Genomic DNA, 24,406 nt, shown 5'->3' with positions numbered 1-24,406 from the left:
TAATATTCGACAATTTTACTTATTTAAATTTTTTTTTTTATGTTGAGATCTTTTATTCCCATAAAGCAATGAGTCAATGTTTTGATTTAAGGAATTATTTTCTATAGTGGTAGCAAGTAAGAACTATGTTTTTCTTCTTTTATTTATTTATAATTGGACATTGTGAATGGTCTTGCTGATGTAATAATAAGAAAAATAAATAAAAATTGAATTTATATACACCGTGGTTGATCATATAATTTAACTTGGGTCGCTTCAGCTTCTCCAACCTCTCTATTTTGTGATAATGAAAGTTCAGTGAAAATTGCAAGCAATCCTGGTTTCCATGAAAGAATAAAACATATTGAGGTAGATTGTCATTTTGTACGAGAAAAAATTTGCATGGGGAGAAATAACACTTCCTTGAATCCCTTATAAGGATCAAATTGCTAACATTTTCACTAAGACATTACCTAAAGGGCACCACAACTATTTGATTAGGAAACTGATATTGTTACACCCCCATCAATTTGAGGGTGAATGTAAGAAAATACATCAAAGATAAACTTATGCCTAATCTTAAGGAGATTGCATATGATAAGATAACTCCTAACATGAAAAGATAAGATTCATTATTTGTAGTTGTAACAAATCTCTTTGTTGTAGTTGTATTAAATCCCTCTTATGTAGGCAATATCGTGTATATATGCATTGCAACTCTTGTATAAATATTTGGGATTTCCTCCTATTGGAACGACAAGAAAATATAGTTCGCTCCAGTTATTTACACCTCTTCTCAAGGTACTTCATTTGTGTAATACTGAGAGGTCAACCATGTGATATTTATACGATGCAATGTAAAGGGCGTGGGTAGCACTAAACAGGAATTGTAATGACAATGAATCTAGAGATCTTGAATTGTTGAAGATGTTTGAAAAAAAACGAAATGGAAATATAATCTGCTTCATTCATGCTGCTACTACATATCTTAATCTAACTTTAATGAATGGTGGGTTTGTTAAACTTGATAATTTTAAAAGGAAGGCTGACTTTACTTTTATTTCAGATATATCATTCAGACAACAAAAAATGTACCCTTTTCAGAGTTGTTAAACTACCATATGCCGGATTCAAATATACTTGATGGTGTTGCGATGTAATTATTGTCAATGGCTCATCCGCGTAAGTATCTTCTTGATTATTAGTTTTTTGTATCTTCTTGTATTATTTATTTTTCTAGTATTTTAAAAAAATAAAATTTATTTCACTTTTAATTATGTATTGAATATGTGGCTAAAATTTTTTCATTATGTAGGAGTTTGGTGGGAAGTATATGGAGAAAACATTCCAGTAGTTCTAATGATTGCTATTCGGATTTTGGGCCAACCATGTAACTTATCAACGTGCGAAAGAAATTGGAGTGCTTTTGAGGTGACTTAAACAAAAAGAAAAAAAGAAGTTGGAATGCTTTTGAGGTGATTCAAAAAAAAAAAAAAAAAGAATAAATTGACAACAACTATGTTAACCGACTTGGTTTCCATAAAAACGAGCTCGAATATGATGCTGCATCTCGTGAAAATGGAATTCGTGATTGTAATGTAATTAATCTTAAACAACTTGGTTTATTCCCTTAAAAGGTTTCTGAAGAGGCAGAAAATGATTATAGCTTCACATATGATGATGATGATGCATGACTACATGTCTTCGGGATTGCAACTTCCCAAACTCGTAAGTTTTTTATTGATTTTATTATGCCTTATGCTTAATTTGTATTTAATATTAGATGATGGGATGATGGTCATGAAACATCTAAATTAATTGACTTAATTATATTAGTCTAGTATAGTTTTTATAGATGGATTAGTTATTGATGGCTTTCACATATTTTTTATATTTTAAAATTTCAAAATTTCTAATATTTTAAACTTATTCATTTTTTTTACTCTGATTTTTTGTGATATCTTATTTTTACCGATCCGTATGTTTGAACCGATTTTTTCATCAGATTTTTTTAAATAAAAATTATTTATGTCCGATTTTAGGGTGAGCCCATTTATTCATCTGCTTACTAACTATACTAGTAACCCCCCTTCACCCCCCTAGTACATCTATAGCCGGAGGGCGTAGCATACAGTATACGCCCGCGCAACTACGTTGAATGCGCTCCACTAAGATCACTGGTACCGACGCGACCAGCCGGCGTCGCGTAAATGAGAGGAAGAAGGCGCGAGGGAAAAAGGTCAATTGTGCCCTCCCCCTTGAAAGGGCGGCTTTGCTTTCAATACCGGAAGCGGGAAATTCATGGGTTGATATGCAGAGAGAGAAAACGAGTGTGATCAATCTCACAATACACGCTTGAGAGGGGGTTAAATCTCTGAGAAGTTAGAGAGAGCGAATAGAGAGAGATGGGGAAGAAGCAGCACAGCAAGGACCGGATGTTCATCACGAAAACAGAGTGGGCTACTGAATGGGGGGGCGCCAAATCCAAAGATCTCACTACTCCCTTCAAGCGGTTGCCCTTCTACTGTTGCTCGTAACTCTCTGTCTCTCTCTGTCTCTCTCTCTCTCTTGTTTATGCTTTCTCTGTTTAATTATCTTGCATAATTTAATCTTCTAATGAGAGTGATGGCTCTCTCTCTGGCTTTTTCCCCTTTTCTGTGGGTTTCAGGCTTTCATTCACGCCATTCGAGGATGCTGTTTGCACATCTGATGGGAGTGTATTTGATGCGATGTGGGTTTTTACATGCCCCTTTCTGCCAAGTTTACATCTCTGTTTATCTTCACTGCGCTTTAGACTATTTCTTTTTTCATAATACTAGGTTTGCAGGATATTCTAGTTTTGCAGCTTTTCATATCGACTGTGTTTTCTGTTTGTTGAATTTTGTTCTCTTTTTATTTTATCTCCTTTTTGCAGGAATATTATTCCTTACATCAATAAATTTGGGAAGCATCCTGTTAGTGGGGCGTCATTAAAGGTTTCTGACCTCATTCCCCTTCATTTCCACAAGAACTCAGAAGGTGTGGAAACTCAGCTTGAACATATCCTTTTTTGAGGAATGGTTAACTACAGCTTGAACATATTAGTAATAAGCTATCTAGTTCCTTACATTGAAGGTTTTTCACGCTGCTGTTGTAATAGTGTTGTATTTGGAGGGCCTGTCTGGGTCGCGTTTAAGTTGCCAATAGTGCCACCTTATATGTGCGAGCCTCATTATGCCGCTTTTGGCCTGGCATGCTTGTCCATAGCGTATTGGCACTACCTTTATGTAACGAGGGAATTATCACTGATAGGGTTAAGATCGAAGAAGCTGTTCTTTACCCATCGGCAATAATGTTGCGCTTTGAGACCGCTTACAAGCGCGATCCAAACTGGCCCTAAATTTTTTCTGTTCTTTGGCATGTTTTGCTTTCTTATTGGCATTGCGTTTTCATGTGCTCTTTATTTCAAAACATGGATTTGATTTCTTCTCTCAACCATTGAGTTTTTTTCTTGTTTCATTGCTCTATTGAATGTGCATTGTTGCTTTGCGATTGCTTATAGCTTGGTTAACTTGTAAGCATCAAATAATGATGATGCCAGTAATAACTGCAGTGCAATTTCCATAACACGCATACTAACAATGACGAACTACTTCAAACAATTCCTATTTTTGAGGACTAGTCATGTGGTACGCGTACAATAAGATTTATCATGTGCACATTCAATCAAACTCCAAGCCAATCAAACTTCAAATCATATCTGTGTGTGCATCTCTTCTTATCTATTCCACATCCGAAGCTGGGCCATCACTATCCGCATGAAACTCCCCTTATTAACATATGTTTCTTTCCTCAGCCTTCTTTGATTCAGCTGCCTCCGCCTCAATCTTTGAAACCATTGTACATGTGGACCCAACTCTCTTCTTTTATAGTCTAGTGGTAGGCCTAAGGTTTTGTCAACCCTTCAAGCCCTTTTGACATCCAACCCAAGTCTTCAAACTAGAACACCTGTTCTGGATTTAGGATCTATTGACTTGGGTCGTTGTGTTCATCCAAGACAATAGGGTTAATGTTCATTGAATGCACTTCTAGTACCTCTCTCTAAGGCATTTATTGTATTGACATATACTAGGCCATTTAATTTTTTAATGCTCTATCCTGTTCCTTCTTTTACTATGAAGCTGCAATAGAAAGAAATGCAACAAGCAAAGGAAAACAACAGGGTTGCTTAACCTATGCCTAATAGATTTTGATGATCTAGATTCTTGACAACCAAGCAGAAAGAGACTTGCATGCTCAAATATGCTCTAGTTGCTTGTAACCGGATGAACTGTAAGTGATATTCAACACTCAAATAGGGAGATGTTGTAGATTTGGTATCTCACTCCCATAAGATGCTCACCCCTCAGCTGCATATTTAAAATTTTAGTAAAGGTACAATGCGGTTAGGAAAAAATTTCACTGTTTTTGAGTCTGCGGAATTCGAACTTGCATATTCATAATTTACTTGGTTGTGTTGTGCTCCTGTTTTGGATTGCTATATCTCGTCCAAAGTCCTCTAATGCAAAATGAAATTTTATTAATTCATCACTTTGGATTTTATCTTGTATACTTGAATCAGGAACCAATGTTGTTAAAACATCCAAGAAGCCTCTGTTGATTGTATAACCTAATTTATTGCCTGGATGTTTGTAATGAAGGGATGAATTGAAAAAATATCCAGCTGTATGGAATCTATGATTTCAATTGTAAGGTTGTATCTACTTTTGATTTCTTCTTTTGCTCGATTCATTGCCTCATGTATGAAGCCCATGATGGGCTTCACAGAACCATTAATTAAACTTAGCACTGTCAATGAAAGGACAAGAAATATCCAATCTGAAGTGGACTGTTACCCTTAAAAGTGAATTTAACATGGTTTTCTGAGACCTTCTCCCATCTGGATGCCTTGACCACATATGTCTAATCAATTTTTTTGAAGTGAACGTGCTTCTTAAAGCATCTTATCCTTGCATATGCTTTGGAGAATGTAGGTTTTGGCAAATGCAGTAATTTCTTGTCTCACTCTCTTATTCATTAACTCCCTCATCATGCTTAGGACTAATTTATTGGTTACAAATGGAATCGATGATTGCCTTAGCTTTCTTTATCACCCCTTCAAACCTGGGGAACTTCCCTATGCCCTTAAGCATTTAGCCTAGACAATGTGTCAAGGAGTCCAAAACATAACATATGCTTTGCCTTCAATGTCAACAAATGCCTGACTGCAGAATAATCGATAGCATTATCTGTGATTACTTGTATCACATGCTTTCGCGAGCCTCATTCAACACCTTGATCCAGCAAACTCAAACAAGAGACAATTGACCTAATATTTAATAATTGAATGGATCCTTCATCGGACCATCTGTTACACGTGATTGTGACCCCATACTTCTCCCACCTCTCTCTATGGGAATTCAAAAATCTTCTTAACATCGCATCTCTCAATAGGGGCTTCCTAAGCTCATGAATTGTAGTTTGAGCTCTTGGCAAAATATCCTCACCTTGAAGCTATCAAGGTAAATAGTATTAAATGGAACACTGAATTTTTAAATCATTTGGCAATGTATGGCTTGCTTAAACCTGAGTAACTTCGTTAAGCATGAGGTCTAGACAATGTGCTACACAAGGAGCCCAAAACATAACACATGTTTTTTCTCCAATGTCAACAAGCGTGCAACTGAAAAATAGTTGACAACATTATCATTGTAACTTGTACCACATGCGTTCCCGAACCTTGTCTACCACTTGATTCAACAACTCAAACAAGCAACTTGTATCATGTTGGTCCAATACATTGACAAACTTAAAGAAAAAAAAGTCCATGAGGAACAATTGACCAAATACTTAACAGTTGAATGGGTCCTTCATCGGACCATCCATCACACATGATTGTGAGGCCGTACTTCTCCTATCCATCTCTATGGGAATTGAAAATCTTCTCCTACCTATTTTTAGATTTTATGTGTGGTGTTACTTTTGTCTTTTCTTCCTTGTAGAGATTTAAGGAGCAAAATAGGAATTTTTTATGGTAGTTAGGATATATTTTGTTAAAGGTTGTAGACATTGGAATCCTAGTTTTAAGGGATTTAGTTGACTTAGAGATTTTCTTAGGAAGATATTAATGTGAGATTGGGATAGAGGAGATTTACTAAGATTAGGAGAGGGAAAAATGTGGGTAAAGAGAGATAGAATGTGGGGAGAGAGAATACTTTTGGAATTTTATTTTATTCTATTTTTTTAGTTTGCATTTAAAAGGGAAAGACATCCCTATTATGGAAGATGGTGAATAGAGTAAAGAAAGAGTTTTCTTTGATCTTGTGAAGAGATGTTTGGGTGGACTCCCTTGTCTCTCAACATTTTATTGTTATTTTTTACTTTTTATTTTTTTGCTTATTATTTTTTCCCCGCATCAGTTGGTATCAGAGCCTTGAGATCAGTGATCTATTCACCATTTGGATTGATTTGATCAAATATTTGAGCAATTGGAATAAAAATTTGAGTGACACTTGGAATACCTTGGCGGAGTAATACGACGATATTTACAAGATCAGCTGAGTAGATTACAACAAGATGAACAAGAACATGAAGAGAGTAGATTACAACAAGATGAACAAGAACATGAAGAGAGAGATCTCAATGCAAAAGATAATGTCAATAACTCAAAAGCACAAGAATCTTCGAACATCAGTTATGAAGAAGAAGATATGTGTAACGCAGTACGTGAAATCCAACCTTGTGAGAAAAATCATGATTCAGTCTAGTATTCTAGAGTTTGGCATTTTAGAGTTCCACTACATATTGTGTTGGATCAATTGTTTATTTGAAGAAGAAAAATTACGCAAAAGAATATGGGGATTGCATCATCAACTTTTGAGAAAGCTTCTAAAAGATTTGAGTTCAACAAGCTTGAGGTTGAGCTTCTTCCAACCTCGAGACAATACTATAGTGTTTTTTTTTATTTTGCTATTTTTAGATTTTATGTGTAGGGTTATTTTTATCTTTTATTCTTTGTAGATATTTAAGGGGCAAAATAGGAAGTTTTCTATGGGAGTTTGGTAGGATATATTTTGTTAAAGGTTGTAGATAAGGGAGTCCTAGTTTTAAGGGATTTACTTGACTTAAGAGATTTTCTTATGAAGAGATTACGTGAGATTGGGAAAAGGGAGATTTACTAAGACTAGGAGAGGGAAAAAGTGGGGTAAAGAAAAAGAGAATGTGGGGAGAGAATATTTTTGGAGTTCTATTTTATGTTTTTTTATTTTATTTTTTTAATTTGAATTTAAAAGGGAGATATATCCCTATTGCGGAAGGTGGTGAATAGAGTAAAGAAAGTTTTTTTTTGATTTTGGGAAGAGATATTTAGGGATTCCGTACTCCCTTGTAGACCCTGAGAGAGCGTATATTCTCTCATCCCTTATTTTATCTTTTATTGTTTTCTGGATTTTTTTTTCTGGCATCATTCTCTAAGCTCATGAGTTGTAGGGGGTTTGAGCCATGGGCGAAGTTGCTTGATTACCTCAATCATAACCTTGAAGATGTCAAGGTAAGTAGTATTAGATGGAACACCAGATTGTTGAAACCATTTGGCAATGTGCTTGCAGACCTTGATAATTCTTCTTTTTCTATTGTTTCTTAATTGTAGTGTCCCTTGTTCCTTCTATCCTTTACCACAACCTCGGGATGGGTGTGCAAAATTAATCCGTTGGCCCTTTTGGATGTGGTCTCTTTTGCCTAACATTGGGAGTATCTCCCCCGTAATCCTACGACCACTTCCAACTTCATTATCATCTTCAGCTTCATCGTCATATATGCAAACCCATAGTTTTTGGAGGCAGGAGCAAGATTAGTTTAGGGAACACCGAACCACCATAAGGTGGAAACTCCCTGGTGTTAGAATCAACGTCGGTACATTCAACAAGTTAAGGAGCTAGATCCTAGGATGGCTGGGAGCAAGATTCCGTGCCACTAGGATCGAGGATTGGGCCTGGAGGAATCTAAGCTCAATTATGTACAAAATGGGATCAATTAATAGTATATGATAGAATTAAGATTGAATCAATGCCTGCTTGATCTATCATCATACAACTTAGCTTAGTACCAATGCCATTGTTATAGTACTCCAATTTAATATAATGATATTAACATGTAGCTTTTTAATACCATAATTTTAGTGTACTAAGATGTGGTATGCACCATGGTTTATTTTATTCTAAAGAAATAAACATATGATACTAAGGAGAGGAGCTGTAGGAAATCAATTAATAGTATAGCTCCTCTCCTTGGAGGGATCCTACAAGCATTTAGACCGAGATCCCTTTTTATAGGAAGCGAGATCCCTATTTCTCCTTTGAGATCCCTCAGAGGAACTGCAGATAGAGTTCCTAAGGTGGGACCTTGGCCTTACCCCCAAGGTTCCCGCAGCTATGTTCAAACCTTATTCAAGAATTTTTGATGCTCCAGTTCTATCGTTTGTTTATTTTTAGCTATCAATGTATCCTCTAATTTAGTTTCAATGGTTGCTTTTGCACATTCCCTTATATTTCTCAGAGTATCAACAAGATATTCCTTTTGCCAGAAAACCTGTCATAAGGTTTCCCCCATTGTGTACAGTAAAACCATTTCTATCTTTGGGGTGGGTTAGTTTTGCATATTTCCACACTATGCTCCAGATCTTTGTTACTCAAAGAATATGGAGATATTGTTAAGAAAAAAATAAATAGGCAATGCGCAATGAAACTTATCGAAAAATTGCTCTTGGTTTCAATAACAAATCTGAATTGAAAGAAACATTAATTTATAGTTTTAATCTCCTTGCTCCTGGAAACCCCCAATTGCCCAATAAATCTTTGCTCAAAATCCTTTAAAATATAGCTCAAATTCAAATCGGTTTCACCTACAAAATCCCCAACGTGTTTTGAACATTTTTAAATAAAAAATATTCCATTTTCTTTTTCTGAGTTTAATCCTTTGACAACCAACAAATATTGGTTCGTAGGGCTAACCCCCCCCCAAGGGCAAAAAGAAAAAGGGAAAAAATCCATTTCCCTACTTTCCGAGGGGAACTTAAACTTTTTACCCTTACTCGTGGAAATTTTCCATCAACATGCAGGGGCTGCATGAGCGGGTGCATCACATTGTGTTTGCACTCTCATATGAATGCGCTGCCTATGGAGATTTATCTAGGTAGCCCAAATAGTGAGCTATATGCAGTGTGGTCCTTGCTGTGGTTGCATAATACGTTGGGATGTTGCAAGAGAATCTATGTCTATTGGGTTCCTATTTGTTAAGGATTAATTATTATCTCATACTTCTATACTTGTGTGAAGTGTGAACCTTAGTTATATGATCCTCATACTAAGGGTGGCCCTCCTGATTTGAAGCTTTTTTCAGCTCTTGCTTATGAATCTCATTTACTAGTGCCTTCCTACCCTTCAATGAATCATTAGTGATTAAAAAACGGTGAGGTTTGTATAAGGTGCTACCTTATACTATACAAGGGGCACCTCTAAATTTTGTTAGAAGATGTACTTGTGGTATTGGAAGAAAAATAAATGTTCAACCCTAAGTATGAAATCCAAATTTCAAAAAGGTTTAGATAGAGCAGATTTGTGAACACTTGAAAATCTTGAAAATAGGCAGTCTAGATAACTTGTGACAAGATACACTAATTTTAGGACGTGAAATTCTTTCTATCTTTCATTTTTTATTCTTTATACCCATACATCTTGAGGTTGAGATGATCAATTGGACAGTTTTCCAATGTGGGAACACTCTTTTGTGCTGGATTTTGAGGTGCACCTTACTTCTATATTATAAGGTTGCAACCTTATATAAACCTTTTCCATAAAAAAATTACAGAATCTCTCATTTAGGAAGTAACTCACATTTTAGAAAAACTTTGATGATAGGCCTTGTTATAGCAGCATGAAGAGCCATTGGTAACAACCAACTGTAGTGGCTTTGAATCAGATGGCTAATTAGAGAAAGATAGAATAGAGGAAAAGATCAATGGCATATGCCTAAAGAGCTACCAAGTGTCATTGTTTAAAGACAATCTCCATTCTCGCCATCTGGTCCAATCATTTTGCATCTCTCTTTTCTTTTCATTTTTTTTAATTGTTTTATACATTTATTTTGCTAGGGGCAGATTTTGCAAATGTGACCTAAAAACGACCATCCAATATTATCAGCAAGTGCTTGGATGAATTAGAGGTGAACTACCAAAGTGAATGTCACTGGTTCTAAAAGGCGTCCACTAAAGCCGTTTCCTCTTCTAAAATTGGATCTTGGAAGGGGTTTATTTTTGGGCTCTGCTAAATTCCTATGAAGCAACAACTACCCTATGGCCTAACTTTCAAAGGCACATGGTCTGTTAGATTACATAAGGCTGTAATCCCTGAAACTAACAGATTTGAAGGGAAGACATTGTGTCCATGGGGGATTTCCCCAGCATGTGTTGCATCAATTTGTTCCACTGATCAAAATATGTGAAAACTAGGCCTTGCACGGTGAATGTATTAGTCTGTTAGAGTCTCACACCCAAACACGTATGCAGCCAATCGATATATCTATACTGTCTGTGAGGGCTATAAAAAAAACTAGAGAATATGATATTAATTTAATTCACTAATCAAAATATGTGAAAAGTTGGCCTTGCCCCGGGACATATTAGTCTGTTAGGGTCTCACACCCAAACGTGTGTCAACATTTGTGCAACTGCAATCAATCAATATGTCTGTACTGCTGTGAGGGCTGTAAAAACAAGTGAATATGATATCTTTGAAGATACTTATCCAATCAAGACCAAACTTTGTCTGAAGGGAGGTACAGAGAAGGTGAACTATTGATTTTGGTTTCGTTTATATTTAGAGTCTCAAACATGCATATTGATTCAAAAACTCGCTAATTATATGCGTGAGTGGCAAGAGGAACGTTAAGTATCCATCTAACTCTTCCCAAACTCATGCAGACATCCATACTAGGCTGGGAAAACTTACTCCAGTTGAGTGCAATTACAAGAGAAAGTGAACAATACAAATAAATTATCCCAAACTTCTGAAGAATTGCAACTTTCTGTAGAAGTTTTGGATGGGCTTCAATGTCTCCTAAAAACATAAAATCGATTAAAGGGCAGAGCTCAAAAAGTTCTTAGACTAACTTGCGTCACTGGTGTAGTAAGTGTTAGGTATCCCACATATGTGATTTTCCATAAAAATTAGAGATCCATACCCCTGCTTGCTTATGAACCTTCATTCTTTTATCCCTGGCCACCCTAGAAGCTGATCCAATTTGGGCCTTAAAAATTAGTATTAGTCAGTTAGGGTGTCACCTGATCCCATGTTAAAGCGGACAGAATTTTGATATAGTTGATTCTTATTAAGTACAGCAGAAACAACTAAAACATGCTTGTAGTTACAGATTAATATACATATTTATATTCTTAATACTCGTTGGCAACTAAGGGTGCATCAGAGGTCTCAGTAGCAGTAAGCTTTGGAACTTGGAATAACAACCAATCTTTTTGATTTTCTTCTCTCATTTTTGTTAAGCTTTGGAACTTGGAATAACTACTAATCTTTGTGATCTTCTTCTCTCATTTTTGTAAATCTTAAGTATATAAATTCTTCTTGGTCCTTCGCATAATGCCTTGATAAACATTTTACCGACTTAATATTGGAGGATACATCCTGGTCTTAGAGTTCTTACTTAGACATGTTACATATATGTCTAATGTTGGATTATTTCTTCCATTGTAGGAGAGTTCCATTGCCCAGTTTTGAATAAAGTCTTTACAGAGTTCACATACATAGTTGCAGTTAGACCAACAGGAAATGTATTCTCTTATGAGGTAGTCTATTGCTTTTCTTGTAGTTTAGAGTTTTGACATTTGATAATTTGGTTTCTTTGGCTCAATCATTTTTCTCTTGTTTGATATCTTTGTTGGATACTGCAGTTAGTATGCTGTCAGGTACGAAATCTGGGCACTGACCTTGAAACTCTTTTAGTTGACTATTTTAATAATTTAATTTCAGGCAGTCAAAGAACTGAATCTGAAATCCAAGAACTGGAAGGAGTTACTCACAGATGAACCTTTTACAAGAGAAGATCTAATCACGATTCAGGTAAAATGAAATAGTGATGCAGCACTTTTCCTTCATTTTCACTGTCAGGATATGTTGTCTTCAACTGGGTTTTAATATTTTCATTGCAGAACCCAAATGCCCTTGATGCAAAGGTCCTCACAGATTTTGATCATGTTAAAAATGGCTTGAAAGTTGATGATGAAGGTGAGCAATTTCTTCGTTATTTTTACCCACCTATATTTTCAAGCATCAATATGCATTAATCGGCTTGTTAGTATATTGCTAAATATATCTATCAATATTCTGCCAGAACTAAGGAAGATGCAAGAGGACCCATTCTATAACATCAATGCATCTGGTGATATCAAGCAGATGTTGAAAGAACTTGGAACTGAGAAGGGAAGGCAAACTGCCTTGCATGGTGGAGGTGGTAATAAAGCCCAACATGAAAGAGCTGCTGCCCTTGCTGCCATTTTAGATTCTAGGTCAGAAATTAAAGAGAATTCAAACTTGAAAGCAAATGGGGAGAAAAAAAATGCGCAGTCTTTTAGCATAGTAGATGCTGCATCAGCTTCAGTAAATGGGAGAAGTGCAGCAGCTGCCAAAGCAGCATCGGACGATAAGACAGCTGCACACATCGCTGTGCACATGGCTGGTGAGCGACAACCTGTGAATGCCAAAATGGTTAGTTTCAGTTTTCATAAGTTACAAACTCTTCTTCCATTTCCTTTTTTGTTATGCAAGATGACTTTTAATATTGATAGCAAAGAAATTGACATGGATGCATGTAGTGGTATCTGTTCAAGATGGACAGAGGCAAAAAGATATAATTTGTGCCCTGATTAGGACTGGGGACAAGTGGCATCCCTTGAGGCCCATCTAGAGACATTCAATGAGTCCCTTTCCACCTGAAGGGGGGGATCCCATCTATATAATCATACAATTTCAGGCCCTCCAGAAACGTACGTACCTTCTTTGGAATTCATTGTACCAATGGAGCCTGAATAGGACAGTTATAAATCAGCTGAATTGCTTTTACATATACTTCCAATGCCTGCCAGAGCAGGTTACAAAAGATGGCATCCAGCAAAGTTAAGTTTGATGAGAAGGCAGTGGGGACCACAAGTTCGACGCGAAAACAGTGATCAGCATCGCCCTTAAATTGATTCATCGGTTTTGTATAACATCTGCCATTGAACAATCCGAGAAGTCCTTTCAGTTCTGGGCCCAATAGGTAACAGACTAACGGTGGATTGATAATGTCTCTCAAAGTACCAAACTGCATTTCCTTACTCTCGAATATGTTCCTATGTGCTCCATCCATATAGACCAATTTGAAGGCAACAAAGAGGCTCACCGAAGGAACAGATCTATGGCAGAAGTGGTGGAGAAAGTAGACTCAAAAGAGCTATTTTACATTTTTGGGAAAAACTGACACCAATTCAAAAAGGCAGAGAATAAAAGCCCTGATTTGGGCAATGAACAGTGCAATGGATAAGCTAGTTATCTATGTTTTCCTCCTCATCTTTACACAACACAATGGTTGGGTTTGAATCCCTATCCTTTGAATCTGTTCTATGTTCAAGGCCTCCTTAGAAACAACCAGCAAATTGAATGCCTGGATCTTAGGTGGGATGGGGGAACACCAGGCTTTGTTTGCTGTGACAGATTGTTGCTGGGGTTCACAGTATTTTACATAGAAGAGATGGAGAAGATACCTGAGGAGGCTGGGTTCCAAATCGATTTATCCCTTCACACATGTGGGATGAACTGAATCTCTATAAGATCCGTCAGAGCAACATGGATGTGGATCTCTGAATTACGAGGTTTTTTTCCTGAAACGTGTTGTTCATACCAGTTGCCCCTAATCACCTTGTAAGACTCTGCAATTGAAGCATTTTGGTCTTTGATTTAGGTGAATAGTCTATGGAAAAGGATTTCGATAGTGGAGTCCCAGTCCATAAATCCCACCAATAGCCTATGCACTTCCTAGTTTTCACCACAAACCAAGTCCTATTGCTAAAGTCAAAGTGGACGGTGACAATTCCTATCTCATCGCCAGAGGTGTGCGCATTTGGCAGGCTCTTAGGCAGCCAACCAGACTGATATAGCCCATACTCCTGGATTGCAGGCTGTTACTAGTGACCACTATGACTTGCAAAGTGCCATCACCATTTACTCTGAAGGGCATTATTATAATCTTTGAGTTTCCAAATTCCTAATTTGCTTGCCTGTTTAGGTTTAAACACCGAATCCCATCTTGCCAAATGAAATTCATGTGTGCCGCCCTTTTGTAAGTAATTATAATGTAAGCAATTCTTAAAAAAAAAAAGAAAAAAAATTATGTGTGCCCCACCTTCCCCCGATCTAACCAAAGGAAATCTCTCATCATGTCCTCTAGCCTATTGAGAGTGACCATTGGCATCCTGAAGAGAAATAGTTGAAACACCAAGATGTTGGATAGGATGGCTTCTATAACGTCTATTTACCACTTGGCATTAGAAATGTAACTTTCTATGCCAGTTGAAAGCTGGATGCCACCAACCCCCTCCTGAACTTTGCCACCTTCTCTCAAATTTTTTGATTGGCCCTCTCATTGTGCCTTTCTAGGTTTGCCGATGCATAAGAGAAGGCAGCGGTACTCGTTGGGTGAGGACTCAGTCCCACATACCAGCCTCTTTGCCAACAAGTGTTTGGTATTGTGGCTAGCACAAACTCCAATAAGTTTTGTCTTGGGATGGATTGTCGTAAAGCACTTAGCACCTGAGGAACAACTATATATGATAGTCGCTTGGAGTGAGAGTGGGAGTGGGAGCTGGAGCAAGAGCAATGGAACGCCACATGCAAGAAGCTCTCTAGGTCAAGAGTGCATTATATACAATTTATTATTTAATACATCTGTTTTTAAATATAGAAATTTTAATAAAAAGGTTTTAGATATATTGTATCAGTATTAGTAAATAGAAAAGTATTAAGTACAGTTTATATTAAAAATTAGAAAATGCCGTCAAATGGTATTTCATTAGCTTTCAATAATATTTTGATAAGGCACAGATTGATGCAATTATAATTATGATGTGATTATGGCTTTATGCAATCAATATGGTGTGGATTATGATTTAGTAAGTCTGGCACAAGATGCCTAATGTTAGGGAATGGGATCCTGGCAAAGGAATGCTAGGAAGCATTGTTTTAAAAAGCGGACTGCCCAGCGCTTGGGCGGCCGCCTAGGCGGTTCAGAAGGCCTGAGCGCATTGCCTAGGCCTACGCGGCCAAACTAGGCGGATATCCCTAGGCGCCTGGGAACTCGCCTAGGTGCTCGAGAACCCGCCTAGGCGCTAGCCTCTCCTAGGCGGCCGCCCAGGGCCTGCGCCCCGCCTAGGGGTGGAAATGCGGCTCCTTAAGGGTATTGTTGGGTCATTTTTTTTAATACTAAAGGGAAAATTGTGGGTTTTAGGTTCATTTGAAACCTAAAACCCATTAGAGGCTATTTTAGAGAGAGAAAACTCCAAAACAAAATTTGTTTTTGCTGGGCCGCCCAGGTTTTGGGCCGCCGCCTAGGTGTTGGGCAGCTTGGACCACCCTGACCGCCTAGGTGCCGCCTAGCACTTTTTGAAACACTGTTGGGAAGGTCAACAACTGAGGCTATTTTCCTATTTAGGTAACTGATTGAGAAGTTTAGGACAAAAGAAAAAGACCTCCACATGGTTTTTATTGATTTAGAGAAAACTTATGATAGGGTACCTAGAGATTAAATTTGGTGGGTGTTGAAAAAGAAAATAGTCTCCAGATATTATAAAGACTTGGTGAGAGATATGTACGATGTTGTGCTAACTAGTGTGAGAATAACTAGTGGAGACAAATGAGTTTTTAGTACATCAGGGGTCAGTGTTGAGCCCATACGTCTTAGTCTTAGTTATAGACGATTTAACTAGGCACCTAAAAGATGAGGTATTGTGGTGTATGTTATTTGCGAATGACATAGTTTTGATTGATGAGACTCGAAGCAGCATCAATACAAAGTTAGAACTTTGGAAGGATGCTTTAGAATCTAAATATTTTAAAATTAGCCGGATTAAGACAGAGTATATAGAATGCAAGTTAAGCAATAATAGGAGTAGAGGAAGTAGTTAACATTGTCGGCCAAGAAATACCAAAAAGAGTGCACTTTTAGTGTCTTAGGTCAATAATCTAGAAACATGGAGAGATTGAGGAAGATGTCGCCCATAGAATTAGAGCTAGGTGGGCAAAGTGGAGATGTGCAATTGGAGTTTTATGTGATTGCCGCATTACTACTGAAGCTGAAGGGGAAGTTCTATAGGATAATTGTGAGACCAGCTTTGCTTTATAGGGCAAAATGTTGGGTGGTCAAGGAACAACATACCCCATATGATGAGTTTGGCTGAGATGATGATGTTGAGATGGATGAATGGCAAGATAAGAAGGGATAGAATTCGAAATGAGTACATTCGAGAGAACTTAAGTGTGGCTCCAATAGGTGATAAGATGAGAGGAAGTAGACTTAGGCGGGCTGGCCATGTACAAGTCAGACCTAATACATCACTTGTTAGGAGGTGCGAGTTGGTTCAAGTGGAAGGCTTAAAAAGGTTTGGGGGTAGGCCAAAAGGATATGGTTGGAAGTAGTGAGAAAAGATATTAAGATTTATGACTTCACTAAAAGTATGACCCTTGATAGAGCAGAATAATAGACCAGGATTCATGTAGCCGACCCCAAATAGTTGGGAAGAGGCTCTGATGATGATGGTGATCCTGACAAAAGAATGCCGGAGAGTGATCCTAGAGCGGGATCACCACCTTAGTTGGGAGATCCTGCAACTATACTAAATTGTCTACTTGCTGAGTGTTCAAAAGAGGTTAAAGGATCATTTGCATACTGAATCATGGGATATACGAGAATCCCAAGAGGGGAATCCTTGAAGAAAGTTTTGATTGTAGGGGTTTGAAATGCACCTGTTGAATCTCAAGTTTTGATTGTAGAGGTTTGAAATGCACCTGTTGAATCTCCTACTATAGCAAACAAGGGGAGAGTGGTTACCTTGGTAGAGACCCTCAACAAAGGGAATAAACGTTGGGGACAGCCATTTATTAGTATTGAGAAGTATGGGAAGCGATGCATTCCGAAATCTAATTTCTCAATTTTCGACCAAAACCTGTTTGACTATATATTCCACTCTACTTGGTCATACACCTCCCAATCCTAATTGAGGTCCAGTTCAGTTGATTCAGACATTCCTGGCATGGACGCATTCTTGTTCCATCAAGGCAACATCCAAAATTTGGCAATCGTTTACAGAAGTGCCCTAGGTAGGGGAACATGACAACTCAGCACCTACTGCAAACAAGAGGCCAACAGTTTGGAAAGAATCTTATAAAAGCTGTTGAGGAGGCTTCTGCAACTAAAAGTTTTTGGCTCTTCAGCCCCCCCCCGACTTTAGGAATTTGGGCAATTCATCTGCTGGTTAATACCCCCTATTTTAGAATTCTCAAAAAGGACCAGCTAGCCTTGTTTTTTTTTTTGGGTAAGCAGCTAGCCTGGGGTTAGGGTATTGCAGAAATTATGGAACAAGCATCCAGAAAGCCATCCGGTCCTTTCACCTTATCATGCCTAAGTCAGCTACATCCTTATGGATCTCATATTCTTTAGAAGGGCACTCTAACCAATCCGCCTTCTCCTTGGGAATAGTTAGGAAATTCCAGTTCAGCATCCTGGTCTAACCTGATATCGGCTCCAAAACAGGCTCTAAAAATGTTGCTTTTAACTGAATTGACTTCTGGTGGCTTGTCCTCGACTAGGCCTCTGTCTCTAATCTTCAATAGTATTTGTTTTTCTTCGTCAGCTCACGATCTTATGGAAAAGTGCCATATTATGCCTTCCTAAACCACTTAATTCTAGATCTCTGGTGCCAAAAAATTTCCTCTTTTTTGAAGAGTGGTTAGTATTTGACCTTGGTGTCAGACTTCCTCATCCCTTTTTGAGGCAGCAGGTCTCTTGACTTCGGGAAATTGAGCACATTGATCTCACTGAGGGGAGCTTCTTCCTCACCTGGAGTCGCCAAAGTGTTGGCGACTCCAGGCTTTGAAATTAGACTTAAGGAATCTTCTTCCATTGCATGAATGATGGTTGTTGTCTTGTTTTTCTTTTTGTGGGGAATTACATTATTACATGCAAGTCGAAAAATTTTGTTCTTGAAATGATTTTGGGTTAAATGTTCTTTTCTTTATTTGAAAATTATGCAAAATATGTTTGCACATTTTAACTTTGTTCTTGTGTGTGTTCCTTCTATAATCTATATATTACAAACCAGTGGTGAACTTGGAAATTGTGTTTTTTGGTTTCCATTATTTCTTGTTTTTATCCTTCTTTAAAGGGTGTAGGTATCATTCTTTTCTGTAGGTGAAAAGCCGTTTCACAACTGGAGCAGCATCACGATCTTTCACTTCTACCAGTTATGACCCTGTAACCACGAATGATTTTGAATACATCAAAGTTGAGAAGAACCCAACTAAGAAAGGCTATGTTCAATTGCACACAACACATGGAGAGTTGAACATTGAGTTGCATTGTGATATAACTCCTCGAGCATGTGAAAATTTCATTACATTGTGTGAATGTGGCTATTATAATGGTGTAGCATTCCACAGAAGCATCAGGTATGCTGCTAATGTATCATTTTTATTTTATATTATGTGAAGTTATAAAACTATACTATGATTCTATGGATTTTGGAAAGCAATCAACCATAATGGACAATGAAGTGGAGAGAGTGGTAGCATCACGGGGCTAATGTCCTATGCTGGTCATCTATTTAATTGGATGGTGATGGCTTCACTGGATTATGGCTTTCCATAGCTCATTGGATTATCATTCTCTTTCTGAAATATTGTCCCCTTGCTGATATCTTTTCTTTCCTACAATGTTGTTGTCTCAAGTTGTATTCTCTGGTTTTTCTTTTCAGGAATTTCATGATTCAAGGTGGTGACCCTACAGGCACTGGAAAAGGTGGAGAGTCCATATGGGGTAAACCTTTCCAAGATGAACTGAACTCAAAGTTGCTTCACTCAGAGAGGGGAATTGTCAGCATGGCAAATAGTGGGCGCCATACGAATGGATCCCAATTTTTCATATTATACAAGTCTGCAAAGCATCTGAACTTCAAACATACTGTATTTGGTAGAGTAGTGGGTGGAATGACCACACTGGCATTAATGGAGAAGGTTCCTGTTGATGATGATGATCGCCCTTTGGTAAGCAAAAATCAAGATGTGATGATGATGCCTAATGCTTTATATCATCATCTAATTGTTAATGCATGTAGCAGTATCAGACAGAAGAAATGTTGTTTAGTCCATATCCAAATAGTATGCTAGAAAAAGTGCCTTATGTTAACTTCGATTTGTTTGCTACTAGATTTGATTTTCTAGATTGTTGTGATCAGCGTATCATTACTGGATTTGATTTTCTAGATTGTTGTGATCAGCTTATCATTGATTTGACATCTTTATTCTTCTGATTGTTCTGCTGCAACTTGTCATAATGGAAACTATGAAAGCGGTAGAAAGGAATCATTATTTTGGCACATGCCCAATTTTGTTGTAATTCTAAGAAGTATTCTTTTTTTTTTGGAGAATGGTCACTATGAAATTCTAAGAAGTATTTATAATCAATTAATTGTTATTGCATTATTACCATATTAAATACAAGCAGAGAAATCTTGAAATCTCTCGAATGAAGAATCCTATGGCCATGAAAATGGTGAGGCCTTAGCGACACACGCATGCACAAAAATTAACTTGAAAAATATGAGTAAAATTGCCCTATATCAAAGAAAAGAAAAACAAAAGTCTGAGCTTCTGCTAAATCTCATTAACAATAAAATCCTTTGGATGAACCATATTAGATTTGAATGATACACCAGATTTACATGGAATAATTTTTATCTTCCTTGAGTATCAAACTTATAAATACTACATAAACATGAGGATGTTGGCCAAATTTAAAATATTCGAATGTTTAACCAATGCTATTCAAATTTGAGCAAGATCACCAATGGACTCATCTCTAACTGCTGATAAACTGCCATAAATTTTTTAGGGTCTAATGGCTTCATATGTGCACTGTTATTACATGTCTGACATAATGTTCCTGGTAAGGTTTTATATGCTTTCTCAAACTAAATCTGGATAAAATAGTTGAAAGAAACTTTTAGTCTTCACGTAACATGAATATATGTGTTCTACATACATGCTTCTTTTTTTTTCCATTTGCATGAAGTTTTATATGGTAACTGTTCCTTGTGTCCGGTCTGATTTTGTTTCTTGAGAAGTTGACTGAGAAATTTGTCCTACACAAAATTCCATTTATGCATCCTATCCATATCTTATCTTGTGCATGTTTTTGTTTAGGGGCAATAACTATATTGGACAATATTCATATTTAGGTTGAAACTTGAGTTTGATTTTTTCTTCTTAATATGAAGTCAAATTACTGTAAAGATAGTTTGAGCATATTTCAATGTCAAATCCAGAAAATTTTTAGAACCTGGCCAGAATCCAACAACTCTGAACATTGCTTGATAGTTTCTTGGGCACTGCTTGCATGTAGGAAGAAATAAAGATAACAAGTGTCACAGTATTTGTAAATCCTTACACCGAACCAGATGAAGAAGAGAAGGGAAAGGAGGAGGAGAAAGTTGATGACGACTATGTAAGTTTTAAGCTTCTGATATTGAACAATCATAGCTCCCAAGTAGATGATTTTTCTTTAAAATTTTATATTGTCCTGAGATAATAACTAATGTTCAATTTCAGGATAAAGTGGGTTCATGGTTTAGCAATCCAGTTAAAGGAACAACAGGAGCCCCTGCAATTGGCAGTGGGGTGGGCAAGTATTTAAAAGCTAAAACTATCAATCCAGAAGCTGAGAAAGGATCTGAGGAAAGTGGCCACATCAAGAAGAGGAAAGTAAGCGCTTCAGTCTCCGAATTCAAGGATTTCTCTGCTTGGTAAGAGAGTGATCCGAGTGTTGTAACATATGTTTTGTGAAGGAAATCAAATGCTTGCGACTGCTTCTTCACTCTCTACTATAACCAAAGAAAGCATTGGTTTAGAAAGCAGTCGATTCCAAAGTGTTAACATATTGTAACTTTGTCTATGTTACCAAGTACACATGATTCCAGCTGAGATTGCTTTCCTGGAAAGAAATGAGATTTTTTTTTAAGTGGCTGATTGAAATGATTTTGGCCACCATGTTGACATTTCAGATTAGGTATGTGCGAGGAATCCAAACCGCCTGCAAGTCTCTCTTTTCAAAACATGAGTAAATTAGTACTGAATTTTTTTATTGACATCAAAGGGTTTATTTTGTTGAAACTGACTAAGATAAATTGAGTTCCTATAAAACCATCGAAAGCACTAGAATTTATCCTGCATATGGTTATTTAAATTTTCTTTTGATGTCTTTAACACTTCAGTTTTTCAGATCCCAACTTGCAGGAATGCAGACAGTTGACTACCAAACTTTGGTTCTGAAGCCCCAATTATCATCAGCTACAATCCCCCAAATTCGACTTTAAAAGCCTTTTGAAGCATCAATGGGCTGATACCTTTTCTAGTTATTGAGAGCATTTGATTCATTCTGGGAAGTATAGCATTGGTTGATGGAGTATGCCATACTTTATTCCAAAGGGGCATCTACCATCTATATCTGAATTCTGATATGGGTGGATGCCACTAAATTATCCAGCTGAATGTCCTCGTACATCCCATTTCAATAAATATCCACCATTCATCGTCAGTAATAGGTGATGAATCCCTTGTTTAGTAATTTATGACAATCCATTGGATTAGGGTATGTCATCCTTTCTTTTTGTTTTGGCACTTCCTTTTTGTTTCCCTTATACCCCTGTCATTTGTTGCAAAAACCATCTTGGAATTCACCAATAATCTCCACATGAGCACTGCCCATCCGTAAAATGGTGGAAACGGCGTGCATCCCTTACTATAATTTCTCGGCCTGTAACCTTTGAAATAAACTTAGTTGAAGAGTGACAATCCCCACAAATTCTAAGGTTCTTGCAAACTCTGATCACTGCCCCACTAGGTGTCATTAGGAACCCAAAAGCTATTGCCAGTTTCTCACTATGATACCATAGAACCTGCTTCTTCACTTCCTCTTCTACATCATGAAGCGCAAATCCTGTATCAGGAACATAACCCACAAGCTCAATCTCTTTTCTGAGCCTTGCAAGCATCTCATATATCATTCGTGTTTGTGGCTTTGATCTATCTTCCATAACAAAAGAATAAACTTGGTTTCTCACTGATATCCAACTTCTTCCTTTCTCTTTCATCAACCCTTTCTCTCTCATCAATTTCCTAACCTTAGCCACATCTTCCCATCTTTCGGCGGCTGAGTATATATTTGCGAGCAGGACATGGGTCCCTGCACAATCTGGGTCAATAGCCAGTAGCCTCTTTGCTACTTCTTCAGCCAATTGGGTATTATTATGAACCCTGCAAGCTCCCAATAAAGTACCCCAAATAATTGGGTCTGGTTCATAGGGCATTGATTTTAGCAGATCTGAAGCTTTGGTAAAGCATCCCTTTCGAGCAAGCAGGTCGATCATGCAGGCATAATGCTCAAGTCTGGCTTTGATTCCATGAATTCTTTCCATGTCTCGAAAATATTTTTCGCCAGCTTCTAATAGACCAGAATGCCTACAAGCTGAGAGAACCCCTATAAAAGTTACATGGTCTGGTTTTATCCCCAACCCTTGCATCTCCTCAAAGAGCCCTAGAGTTTTATTCCCGTGTCCATTTTGGGCATATCCTATTATAATTGCTGTCCATGAAACTGTGTTTCGAGATGGCATGCCATTGAAAACCTTTTGTGCCATCTCTATGCTCCCACACTTTGAGTACATGTCTATCAGAGAGTTTCCTATAAACGCCTCTGATTCGAACCCATTTCGGGTTATGAGGCCATGGATTTGTGCACCTTTTTCAAGGGATCCAAACAGGCTACAAGCCCCCAGAGCACCTGCAAATATGAATCCATCTTTATAAAGCCCAAGATGATGCATCTGGTCAAAAACATCCATGGCCTTATCACCATAACCAGATTGTACCAAACCAGAGAGCATGGTTGTCCATGAGATGACATCTTTATGCACCATGCCATCAAACACTAAATAAGCATCGGTGAGCATGTTGCCTCTCATGTAGAAGCTTGTCACTGCATTCCCGACTGATAAACTGGACGCGAAACCAGTTTTAATGATGTGCCCATGGACTTGTTTGCCCTTTTCGAGACCGTTGATTCTCGAACAAGCATTGATAACAGAGGCAAGGACAAACCCGTCTGGTTTTAGGCCTCCATTATTCATTTCTTTGAAAAGACTCAGAGATTTTTCCACGCTTCCAATGCGAGCACAGGACGAGATGATTAAGGCCCATGTGACTTGATCCCTGATTGAGGCTTCCTTGAAAAGGCTGACGCTTTCAGCCAAGAAGCCACTATCTGAATACAACTTGATTGTGGAGTTGGAAACAAATACATGGTGGATTAATCCATTTCTTATCGTGCAGCCATGGATCTGCATGCCCAAGCTTAGGTGCCTTAAACTGGTGCAGACCTTCAACACCTTTGAAAATGTGAGATGGGTTGGTTGTAAATTTGCTCTTCTCATCTCGAAGAAAAGCTCAAGGGCTTTATTGGGGTTTCCGGCCTCTGCATGGCCTGCAATTTCTAGGGACCAAGAGGCTTCATATCTCTGGTTCATACTATCAAACATTTGTTGGGTATGATCTGCTCTTCCTGATTCATATAACCGACTATTCCCAATTGTTGCATCAGTTTCAGAAGATGCATGGCTCCCTGTGCGACGCTGAAGTCTGCGTGCCTCTGTTTCATCTACATAGTTCATGGCTTCAGGTAAGTAAGTGGGCATTGTGTTGATGGGTTCTTTTGTTTTGATTGAAAACAACGGAATAAGAAGGGACCTGATGGTTTTTGAACGTGGTTTTGCGATGTGAAGATTTGGTATTTGCCATGGCATCTCATGAAATGATTAGGAAATGGGCAGTGATTTGTTAAACTACGAATGCCGGGATTTTTTTTCTTTTTAAGATGTCGTGAGGATGATTTACACAGGAGAGGGAGAGGGGAAATGGAAGGGATTTGAGAGAGAGAGAGGGGATAATGGAAGGAATTTCCCCCAAATCAAACTCGTGGAACTAAAGGGCGCAATTAGCAAGGCCTCACTCCACGTTAAAAAGAATTAAAGAAAGCACTACCTCAA

At 37.8% G+C, this 24,406-nt stretch overlaps 2 protein-coding genes across 9 annotated transcripts; one reads left to right on the top strand and one right to left on the bottom strand.

The window, feature by feature from the left end:
• Positions 1–2,287: 2,287 nt before the first annotated feature.
• Positions 2,288–21,418, top strand: PUB49 (plant U-box 49). 8 transcript variants are annotated; one of them, XR_016045250.1, is made up of 11 exons: positions 2,288–2,512; positions 2,648–2,710; positions 2,894–2,997; positions 11,760–11,851; positions 12,036–12,125; positions 12,215–12,290; positions 12,397–12,741; positions 18,502–18,758; positions 19,064–19,352; positions 20,710–20,811; positions 20,916–21,418. XR_016045250.1 is itself a non-coding variant. In XM_006841033.4 (11 exons), exons 1-11 carry the CDS (start codon positions 2,385–2,387, stop codon positions 21,111–21,113), a joined length of 1,773 nt encoding a protein of 590 aa, XP_006841096.1. In that variant the 5' UTR covers positions 2,288–2,384; the 3' UTR covers positions 21,114–21,418. The 8 variants fall into 8 exon arrangements, 7 of the variants coding, with proteins under 7 accessions (XP_006841096.1, XP_088708926.1, XP_088708923.1 ...); XM_006841033.4 differs by having other exon boundaries at positions 12,397–12,770; XM_088852800.1 differs by having other exon boundaries at positions 2,894–4,290.
• A 97-nt stretch (positions 21,419–21,515) lies between these two features.
• Positions 21,516–24,163, bottom strand: LOC105420397 (putative pentatricopeptide repeat-containing protein At5g52630). Its single transcript, XM_011623854.3, has one exon. The coding sequence runs from the start codon at positions 24,161–24,163 to the stop codon at positions 22,040–22,042; it is 2,124 nt and encodes a 707-aa protein (XP_011622156.2). The 3' UTR covers positions 21,516–22,039.
• Between the last annotated feature and the right edge of the window lie 243 nt (positions 24,164–24,406).

Source organism: Amborella trichopoda, chromosome 12 (assembly GCF_054954075.1).
Source record: "Amborella trichopoda isolate Santa Cruz 75 chromosome 12, AtrichopodaSantaCruz75HAP2 v2.0, whole genome shotgun sequence".
NCBI classification, from domain to species: Eukaryota; Viridiplantae; Streptophyta; class Magnoliopsida; order Amborellales; family Amborellaceae; genus Amborella; species Amborella trichopoda.
This window is presented reverse-complemented; position numbering and strand designations above follow the sequence as displayed.

Excerpts from the sequence above, each read along its gene's own strand:
- PUB49 (XM_006841033.4), top strand. The coding sequence starts at position 2,385 with ATGGGGAAGAAGCAGCACAGCAAGGACCGGATGTTCATCACGAAAACA. Across the intron at positions 12,771-18,501 it reads AACCTGTGAATGCCAAAATG|GTGAAAAGCCGTTTCACAAC; the intron begins GTTAGTTTCAGT and ends TCTTTTCTGTAG. Across the intron at positions 18,759-19,063 it reads GCATTCCACAGAAGCATCAG|GAATTTCATGATTCAAGGTG; the intron begins GTATGCTGCTAA and ends TTTTCTTTTCAG.
- LOC105420397 (XM_011623854.3), bottom strand. The coding sequence starts at position 24,163 with ATGCCATGGCAAATACCAAATCTTCACATCGCAAAACCACGTTCAAAA.